General features: G+C 46.0%; 1 protein-coding gene across 2 annotated transcripts; it reads left to right on the top strand.

Annotated features, from left to right (window-relative positions):
- The first annotated feature begins 5,784 nt into the window (after positions 1-5,784).
- Positions 5,785-10,542, top strand: chmp3 (charged multivesicular body protein 3). 2 transcript variants are annotated; one of them, XM_062523822.1, is made up of 7 exons: positions 5,785-5,945; positions 6,794-6,854; positions 7,377-7,556; positions 8,260-8,300; positions 8,414-8,494; positions 8,693-8,807; positions 8,954-10,542. In XM_062523822.1, the coding sequence occupies exons 1-7, from the start codon at positions 5,901-5,903 to the stop codon at positions 9,094-9,096; spliced, it is 666 nt and encodes a 221-aa protein (XP_062379806.1). In that variant the 5' UTR covers positions 5,785-5,900; the 3' UTR covers positions 9,097-10,542. The 2 variants fall into 2 exon arrangements, with proteins under 2 accessions (XP_062379806.1, XP_062379805.1); XM_062523821.1 differs by lacking the exon at positions 8,260-8,300 and having other exon boundaries at positions 8,373-8,494.
- The last annotated feature ends 17 nt before the right edge of the window (positions 10,543-10,559 follow it).

The raw sequence follows: 10,559 nt of genomic DNA, 5'->3' as shown, positions 1-10,559 counted from the left end.
CACTTAAATATCAGATAATGTCTCTCTTTGCCATTTCAAGGCATTAGCTTCCAAAACACACACACACACACGAGCCACAACTGTTTAAACGCAACTATCTGCATCACTACAGCGTGAAGACACTCAGGTGCTGAACTGTAAAGTCAACAATCAGTCCTGAACACTGGGCTACAGGTGAACAGGTGATCTCTCATCATCAACACTGGGCTACAGGTGAACAGGTGATCTCTCGTCATCAACACTGGGCTACAGGTGAACAGGTGATCTCTCATCATCAACACTGGGCTACAGGTGAACAGGTGATCTCTCATCATCAACACTGGGCTACAGGTGAACAGGTGATCTCTCATCATCAACACTGGGCTACAGGTGAACAGGTGATCTCTCATCATCAACACTGGGCTACAGGTGAACAGGTGATCTCTCATCATCAACACTGGGCTACAGGTGAACAGGTGATCTCTCATCATCAACACTGGGCTACAGGTGAACAGGTGATCTCTCATCATCAACACTGGGCTACAGGTGATCATGTGATCTCTCATCATCAACACTGGGCTACAGGTGAACAGGTGATCTCTCATCATCAACACTGGGCTACAGGTGAACAGGTGATCTCTCATCATCAACACTGGGCTACAGGTGAACAGGTGATCTCTCATCATCAACACTGGGCTACAGGTGAACAGGTGATCTCTCATCATCAACACTGGGCTACAGGTGAACAGGTGATCTCTCATCATCAACACTGGCTACAGGTGATCTCTCATCATCAACACTGGGCTACAGGTGAACAGGTGATTCCTCATCATCAACACTGGGCTACAGGTGAACAGGTGATCTCTCATCATCAACACTGGGCTACAGGTGAACAGGTGATCTCTCATCATCAACACTGGCTACAGGTGATCTCTCATCATCAACACTGGGCTACAGGTGAACAGGTGATCTCTCATCATCAACACTGGGCTACAGGTGAACAGGTGATCTCTCATCATCAACACTGGGCTACAGGTGATCCCTCATCAACACTGGGCTACAGGTGAACAGGTGATCTCTCATCATCAACACTGGGCTACAGGTGAACAGGTGATCTCTCATCATCAACACTGGGCTACAGGTGATCCCTCATCATCAACACTGGGCTACAGGTGAACAGGTGATCTCTCATCATCAACACTGGGCTACAGGTGAACAGGTGATCTCTCATCATCAACACTGGGCTACAGGTGAACAGGTGATCTCTCATCATCAACACTGGGCTACAGGTGAACAGGTGATCTCTCATCATCAACACTGGGCTACAGGTGAACAGGTGATCTCTCATCATCAACACTGGGCTACAGGTGAACAGGTGATCTCTCATCATCAACACTGGGCTACAGGTGAACAGGTGATCTCTCATCATCAACACTGGGCTACAGGTGAACAAGAGATCTCTCATCATCAACACTGGGCTACAGGTGAACAGGTGATCTCTCATCATCAACACTGGGCTACAGGTGATCTCTCATCATCAACACTGGCTACAGGTGATCTCTCATCATCAACACTGGGCTACAGGTGAACAGGTGATCTCTCATCATCAACACTGGGCTACAGGTGAACAGGTGATCTCTCATCATCAACACTGGGCTACAGGTGAACAGGTGATCTCTCATCATCAACACTGGGCTACAGGTGAACAGGTGATCTCTCATCATCAACACTGGGCTACAGGTGAACAGGTGATCTCTCATCATCAACACTGGGCTACAGGTGAACAAGAGATCTCTCATCATCAACACTGGGCTACAGGTGAACAGGTGATCTCTCATCATCAACACTGGGCTACAGGTGAACAGGTGATCTCTCATCATCAACACTGGGCTACAGGTGAACAGGTGATCTCTCATCATCAACACTGGGCTACAGGTGAACAAGAGATCTCTCATCATCAACACTGGTCTACCGGTGATCCCTCATCATCAACACTGGACTACAGGTGAACAGGTGATCTCTCATCATCAACACTGGGCTACAGGTGATCTCTCGTCATCAACACTGGACTACAGGTGAACAGGTGATTCCTCATCATCAACACTGGGCTACAGGTGATCCCTCATCATCAACACTGGGCTACAGGTGAACAGGTGATCTCTCATCATCAACACTGGGCTACAGGTGAACAGGTGATCTCTCATCATCAACACTGGGCTACAGGTGATTCTTCATCATCAACAATGGGCTACAGGTGAACAGGTGATCTCTCATCATCAACACTGGGCTACAGGTGATTCTTCATCATCAACAATGGGCTACAGGTGAACAGGTGATCTCTCATCATCAACACTGGGCTACAGGTGAACAGGTGATCTCTCATCATCAACACTGGGCTACAGGTGAACAGGCGATCTCTCATCATCAACACTGGCTACAGGTGAACAGGTGATCTCTCATCATCAACACTGGGCTACAGGTGAACAGGTGATACCTCATCATCAACACTGGGCTACAGGTGATTCCTCATCATCAACACTGGGCTACAGGTGAACAGGTGATCTCTCGTCATCAACACTGGGCTACAGGTGAACAGGTGATCTCTCATCATCAACACTGGGCTACAGGTGAACAGGTGATCTCGCATCAACACTGGGCTACAGGTGAACAAGTGATCCCTCATCATCAACACTGGGCTACCGGTGATCCCTCATCATCAACACTGGACTACAGGTGAACAGGTGACACTGGGCTACAGGTGAACAGGTGAACAGGTGAACAGGTGAACAGGTGAACAGGTGAACTGGTGATCTCTCATCATCAACACTGGGCTACAGGTGAACAGGTGATCTCTCGTCATCAACACTGGGCTACAGGTGAACAGGTGATTCCTCATCATCAACACTGGGCTACAGGTGAACAGGTGATCTCTCATCATCAACACAAATGGAAGACCATGCAGCACAGAGAGGAAGAGGAGGAGGAGACATTTGCAAAAAAGTTTTTTATGAAATTGAAAACTGAGTCAAAGACTGAAAATTAGTGTATACGGTTTTTCATATTTTGTTTGGGATTATGGTAATACGGTTTCTGTCTATTGCTTACACTTTTTGCAGAATTTGGCTGATTAAGTTAAAACGTATAATCTAAAATCACAATTATGTCGAAACTCTACACACAAGCCAATAATACAGGGCCGGGTTTCCCAGATTGGTTAAGCGTTCTAAGAACGCTCCTAAGAAGTTCTTAGCACTGAAGAGCTTCTTGACGAATCTGGGAAATGCAGCCCACTAGAGCGCATTTCTAAACATATACAGTATATATATAAAGACATATAGATAATTAAAAAAATAGAACAATGTGTTTATAAATGAGTGCATGCATGTGTTTGTTTGCCTTTGTGTAAGACTGTGTGTGTCTGTGTGTGTGGATGCATGGCTGTGTTTCTGTGTGTGAGTGTGACAGTATCATTCTTAACCAGCAACCCTTCGCTCAATAGCACCATCTGCAGGCCGATAGGTGTGCAGTCACTAAATGCACACATAAATACATTTCTTTTATAGCCCCCCCCCCCCCCCTCCCAGAGGATGTCAGGTTAATCATACACATGACATTTGGTGCAGTTTATAACATTTCATCTGAAGATTTAAAGGTAAACTATGCAACGTTTTTCAGTTAATCAATTTGTTCCATACTGTTATATATGATTACTGTAAATGAGTCATTACCGGTCGAACTGTGTTTTTTTTCGCCCGCCCTAGTGGTCTGTAGCGGTAGAACCACACTTGCAACTTCAGGAGACCTCGGGAACGCACCCATGCTCTACTCCAGGAAGTGTCATGTAAAGTCTCATGAAAAGGCACGGCAGACTGACCGATTGAGGAGTTTTGTCAAATATACACGCTAAAGCTGTAGGGGAAGCTCTGCAGAGAAATATGCAAGCATAAAACGAGACGAAAAGTGAAAGCGAAACCGGCGATGAAATCGCCAATCCTGCATAGTATACCTTTAAAGGGGCAATTAAAGCTTATTGCATTTTCATTTTTGACCTCGGCAGTGTAAATCACAAATGACTAATGACTAATAAGCTAAGTTGATGCGAGCTCTTGAGCCCAACATAACATACACATTTTGCGGAGGTCGGTCATAATAAGACCATATTAACACACACACACACACATATATATATATATATATATATATATGAGCAAAACAAAAGTATAGTTGGATGGATAATATTGGCAAAGAAGAAGTGGTCACTAACACAGGCATTTTCTGAATAGAGAAAGTCAGAGTTCAGCTCATGATAAATGGGGGCAAAAACAAGTGTGTTGCGTTTAATGTTGTTTAGTGTATGTGTGTGTGTATGTACAGTAGTGTGCAGTTTAATGTTGTTTAGTGTATGTGTGTGTGTGTGTGTGTGTGTGTGTGTGTGTGTGTGTGTGTGTGTGTACAGTAGTGTTCAAGTTTAGGCACCCATGCCAAAGTTGACTGGCCTAGAAATCTAAATGCCCCTAGCGGCAGCAAATCTAATTTGGCTGCCAGGGCAACAGGGCAGTCTAGCAGCTCTCTGTTTGACTGGCTCAGGCAGAAACCACCGAACCAATCACATCCAATCATATCCAATCACATCCAATCACAGTGTAGCGTCGGTGGGCGGGCTTAACATAATGATGACTGATATGCGACCAGAAGTTGCGACCGTTAAGCATTATTCGTTTGGCGCTATATCCTACTGCGTGGAGAGGGAATCTGAAAGACAACTGTTTATCCCACCCCTCCGATTGAGCCCTGCCTTCGGTGAGTTCCCAGACCCTATCTTGATGAGGGTCTGGCTGGTCAGGCTAAAAGTTGACTAAAGGAATAAAAAATAATAATATTTTGGAAACTAGTCTTAATGCCTTAATTAAAAAAAGGGAAAAACCTTTAAGGACAACAATTTTCTTTGTGAATGTGTCTTGTGAAATGTTCTTCCTTAAAGGGGGGGGCAACAGGGGGCATACTGTAAGTAAGGAACCCCGTTATATTCCTATAGAGGCAGGTATATTTATCTATCTATCAATGCAAGGAACGTCTGTCTGTGTATCAGTCTGTCTGTTCCACGCATAACTCTCGAACCAATCATGCACGAGTGTGTGCAGTGCCAAATCTCATGATATACGAACAAAATAATGCCTCATCTACGGGCTCTGCTAGTTAGATCTAAAGATTATTTATAAAGTTATTTGCACCAACTCAGAGGCAGAAACCTCCATCGCATAGGCTGCAAACACTAAAGCCTTCAGATATACTCCTATATGCTGCAGGATTCAGAGGAGGTTGTTCATATATGATGTGTGACCTACGGTATGAAGTAAATAAAAGTTATGGCATGTACATTTTCAGTAAATGTATGAGCAATTGATCCATGACATCATCCAATGTTAGGATTCCTGTACTTGAAAGGTATAGGCAAGTTATTGCATATTTAATTAAATAATGGCACATTTACAAACACACAAAAAAACTAAACTAAACTAAACATTTACTTATTTTATACTGGGTGGTAGGCTACCTTGCCAAAAATCAGACATTCATACCTACGAGACATTCCCTTCATATGGCATCGACAAGCCGCTCTGGCTCAAGGACTATACTGTAGGCACAGTCGACCTTCTGCAGCGCTGCGTAGATCTAGCTGAACGCGATGGATGCTGGACTCGACACATTGTCTTTTTGCGTCCTTAAGCGTTCTGCCAGATCTGCGCAGCGCTGCACGTAATAGAACGCGCCTACTGGCGACAGCATGACGTCGGCTCAGCTGGTTAGAACCCGGAAACATCGTGTTGACAAGTTGCGCTGAGCCACTGTTTTGAAACTGTCAAGCAGTTTACATAGTCGTCTGAGCTTTCCTTGAGGTTAGGGAGACAACGTCTTTTGAAATGGGACTATTTGGTAGAACGTCGGAAAAACCACCTAAGGACCTTGTAAGTGAATAAACCGTCAAACGTGCTAAAGCTAACCCAGTGTTTCCTATGAATGTCATTTGGCATGGTGAACTGTTGGCTAACTATTCCTGCCTTGCACTAGGCCTGCGGTTTGACATCAGCCGATATAGGATGTAGTCGATATTTAGTAGTGTAACGTTATGCCTAAAAATGGGTTTTAAAAAAGCGATCCTCGTCAGAGAAGGGACACTGACACATTTCAATGTGTGTATGCTATTAATAGAGTTAGCTTAGCTCACTACAGCGCTAAGGCGTCTGCGGAAGCCATAGTGTTTGTCAATAGAAAATAAAAATGGCTTTCTCGGAAGCACATTAGTTATTATTGCAATTTAGCTTGAGTAGTAATCGAAGATATAGTTAGGATTCCGCCTCGTCTTCTAGTATGAAGCACCTTTCCTATGATGCCAGCTAGCTATTAGCATAAATAACCCTCTCACATTTCGCTTGTCGGGCCGCTCAGTGGAGCAACAGGTCCGCATCGCCCGCATGTGGTCATAGAGATCAGCTGCGCGCGCGGCATAGAGTTCTCTCATCTATTTAATGTGACAAATTACTTACTAAATGATTCCGCAGAGGGGAGGAACTTCAACTCAGCAGCTATTGGCTAGCTAGTCACTTAGTTTTGTCTGCCTTAGCAAAATACAGCAGTACACATTATGCTCTTTGAATTCAATAGTGATCTGCTGTAAGAACTTCATGTGTGTTAGATTATGACTGCATATAAACTGGTTGTGTAAGTGTCCAATCGGGTCCAATCGGGTCCAGTCCCATGACTCGATCGGAGCCGCCTCTGATGCTGTGCGTAAGAGTTCTTCTCCCTCTCACAGATCAACGAGTGGTCCCTGAAGATCCGCAAAGAGATGCGCATCATTGACCGACAGATCCGAGGCGAGTGGATCCTCTGCCCTCTTACCACACACAGACACACACACACACACACACACACACACACACTGCAAATCTGCTCGCTTACCACACAACTACATACACACACTGCATTTGTCTGTTTGTCAACACACATGTGCGTGTGTGTGTGTGTAATGCGTGCGTGCGTGCGTGTGTGTGATATGTGTGTGTGTGTAATATGTGTGTGTGTGTGTGTGTGTGTGTGGTCAGATATCCAGCGTGAGCAGGAGAAGGTGAAGCGCTCTATAAAGGACGCGGCTAAGAAGGGCCAGAGGGACGTGTGTGTGTGTGTGTGTAATATGTGTGTGTGTAATATGTAATATGTGTGTGTGTGTGTGTGTGTGTGTGGTCAGATATCCAGCGTGAGCAGGAGAAGGTGAAGCGCTCTATAAAGGACGCGGCTAAGAAGGGGCAGAAGGACGTGTGTGTGTGTGTGTGTGTGTGTGTGTGTAATATGTGTGTGTGTAATATGTAATATATGTGTGTGTGTGTGTGTGTGGTCAGATATCCAGCGTGAGCAGGAGAAGGTGAAGCGCTCTATAAAGGACGCGGCTAAGAAGGGCCAGAAGGACGTGTGTGTGGTGCTGGCCAAGGAGATGATCCAGTCCAAGAGGGCCGTCAGCAAGCTGTACGCGTCCAAAGCCCAGATGAACTCCGTGCTACTCAGCATGAAGAATCAGCTCTGTGAGTGTGTGTGTGTGTGTGTGTGTGTGTGTGTGTGTGTGTATAATGTGTGTGTGTGTGTGTGTGTGTGTGTGTGTGTGTGTGTGTGTGTGTGTGTGTGTGTGTGTGTGTGTGTGTGTGTGTGTGTGTATAATGTGTGTGAGTGTGTGTGTGTGTGTGTGTGTGTGTGTATAATGTGTGTGTGTGTGTGTGTGTGTGTGTGTGTGTGTGTGTATAATAATGTGTGTGTGTGTGTGTGTGTATAATGTGTGTGTGTGTGTGTGTGTGTGTGTGTGTGTGTGTGTGTGTGTATAATAATGTGTGTGTGTGTGTGTGTATAATGTGTGTGTGTGTGTGTGTGTGTGTGTGTGTGTGTGTGTGTGTGTGTGTGTGTGTGTGTGTGTGTGTGTGTATAATAATGTGTGTGTGTGTGTGTGTATAATGTGTGTGTGTGTGTGTGTGTGTGTGTGTGTGTGTGTGTATAATGTGTGTGTGTGTGTGTGTGTGTGTGTGTGTGTGTGTGTGTGTGTGTGTGTGTGTGTGTGTGTGTGTGTGTGTGTGTGTGTGTGTGTATAATGTGTGTGTGTGTGTGTGTGCAGCACTGCTCAGGGTAGCAGGTGCCATACAGAAGAGTACAGAGGTGATGAAGGCTGTGTGTGTGTATAGTGTGTGTGTGTGTATATAATGTGTGTGTGTGTGTGTGTGTGTGTGTGTGTGTGTGCAGCGCTGCTGAGGGTAGCAGGTGCCATACAGAAGAGTACAGAGGTGATGAAGGCTGTGTGTGTGTGTGTATAGTGTGTGTGTGTATAATGTGTGTGTGTGTGTGTGTGTGTGCAGCGCTGCTCAGGGTAGCGGGTGCCATACAGAAGAGTACAGAGGTGATGAAGGCGATGCAGAACTTGGTGAAAGTTCCGGAGATCCAGGCCACCATGCGGGAACTCTCCAAGGAGATGATGAAGGTGTGTGTGTGTGTGGGTGTGTGTGTCTGTGTGTGTGTGGGTGTGTGTTTATTTGTTCTCTAATGGAATGTTAAGTGTGTTTGTGTATATTCTGTAATTTGATGGTGTGTGTAATGTATGGTGTTTAGCATAGTATATGTGTGCGCACGTGTTCTGTAATGTGTGTGTGTGTGTGTGTGTGTGTGTGTGTGTGTGTAGGCTGGCATCATAGAGGAGATGCTGGAGGACACGTTCGAGGGGATGGAGGATGAGGAGGAGATGGAGGAGGAAGCTGAGGCTGAAGTGGACAAGATCCTGTTTGAAATCACAGCAGGTACACACACACACACACACACACACACAGCCACATACATGGATGCACACACTTGCACACGCATGCATACACATGCGCACACACATGCACACACATACACACACACCTGGTGTCTAAATGTGAGTGTGTGTGTGTGTGTGTTGCAGGTGCGCTGGGTAAAGCTCCCAGCAAGGTGACAGACGCACTACCAGAGCCTGAACCCCAGGGGGCGACAGCAGCCTCGGAGGACGAGGAGGAGGAGGAGGACATCGAGGAGATGCAGACGAGACTAGCTGCTCTAAGAAGCTGAGAACATACACACTCAAACGCACACACACACACACACACACACACAAACATAAATGTACGATGAGATGCAGTCCAGAGTAACTGATAACACACACACACACACACACACACACACACACACACACACACACACAGAGAACACGCCTGGTCTGCAGCTGCTTCCGGCGTTGGACTGAGAGGACTTACCTGCCCAGTGTGGTTACTGTGGAAACCAGGAGCTGTGTTCAGCTGCGTCTGAGGAGTGTGTTGCTCAAGAGATTCTGTCACTCCATGTGTGTGTGTCTGTGAGAGAGAGAGTGAGAGAGAGTGTGTGAGAGAGAGTGTGAGAGTGTGTGTATATACATGTGTTTATGTTTGTGCGTGTGTGTGTTTCTGTCTGTCACTTTCTGTCTAAGTCTGTATGTGTATATATTTGTGTTGTGTCTGTCTGTCTGTTTCTCTGTGTGTGTATCTGCGTGTCTGTGTGTCTGTGCATGTGTGTGTGTCTATGTCAGTCTGTGTGTGTGTATGTGTGTGTGTGTGTCTCTGTTTTGTACCATGAAGAGACCCCATATCCGTGCGAGTTTTTATACTGAATCTGCTTCTTCATTGGGTCTGTTGGAACACTACCATATACAGCGCGTTAACGTGCGTTGTGTTGCGTATATACGCTATAGAGCGTGTTATCGTGCGTTGTGTTGCGTATATACGCTATAGAGCGCGTTAACGTGCGTTGTGTTGCGTATGTACGCTATAGAGCGCGTTAACGTGCGTTGTGCTGCGTATATACGCTATAGAGCGCGTTAACGTGCGTTGTGTTGCGTATGTACGCTATAGAGCGCGTTAACGTGCGTTGTGCTGCGTATATACGCTATAGAGCGCGTTAACGTGCGTTGTGTTGCGTATGTACGCTATAGAGCGCGTTAACGTGCGTTGTGTTGCGTATGTACGCTATAGAGCGCGTTAACGTGCGTTGTGTTGCGTATGTACGCTATAGAGCGCGTTAACGTGCGTTGTGTTGCGTATGTACGCTATAGAGCGCGTTAACGTGCGTTGTGTTGCGTATGTACGCTATAGAGCGCGTTAACGTGCGTTGTGTTGCGTATGTACGCTATAGAGCGCGTTATCGTGCGTTGTGTTGCGTATGTACGCTATACAGCGCGTTAACGTGCGTTGTGTTGCGTATGTACGCTATAGAGCGCGTTAACGTGCGTTGTGTTGCGTATGTACGCTATAGAGCGCGTTAACGTGCGTTGTGTTGCGTATATCTCTCTAAAGGCCTGTATATACGGTGAGGGGCGGTGCTTTGGGCACCCTGCTCTGATTGGTTGGCTGTGGCATTGCTAGGGATCTGGACACACAGTATAAACTGACAGCCAATCAGAAAGGAGGTGGGCGTGGTCAAAATAATCTTGCTTGGGGTGCAACTTTTTGTAATTTGGTGGAAAATAAACTTTGAGGAAGAACACACTTTGAGTTTTGTGT

This window comes from Sardina pilchardus, chromosome 20 (assembly GCF_963854185.1).
Source record: "Sardina pilchardus chromosome 20, fSarPil1.1, whole genome shotgun sequence".
In the NCBI taxonomy this organism is placed as follows: domain Eukaryota; kingdom Metazoa; phylum Chordata; class Actinopteri; order Clupeiformes; family Clupeidae; genus Sardina; species Sardina pilchardus.
Note: the sequence above shows the minus strand (reverse complement) of the source record. Positions and strands in the feature narration are given on the sequence as shown.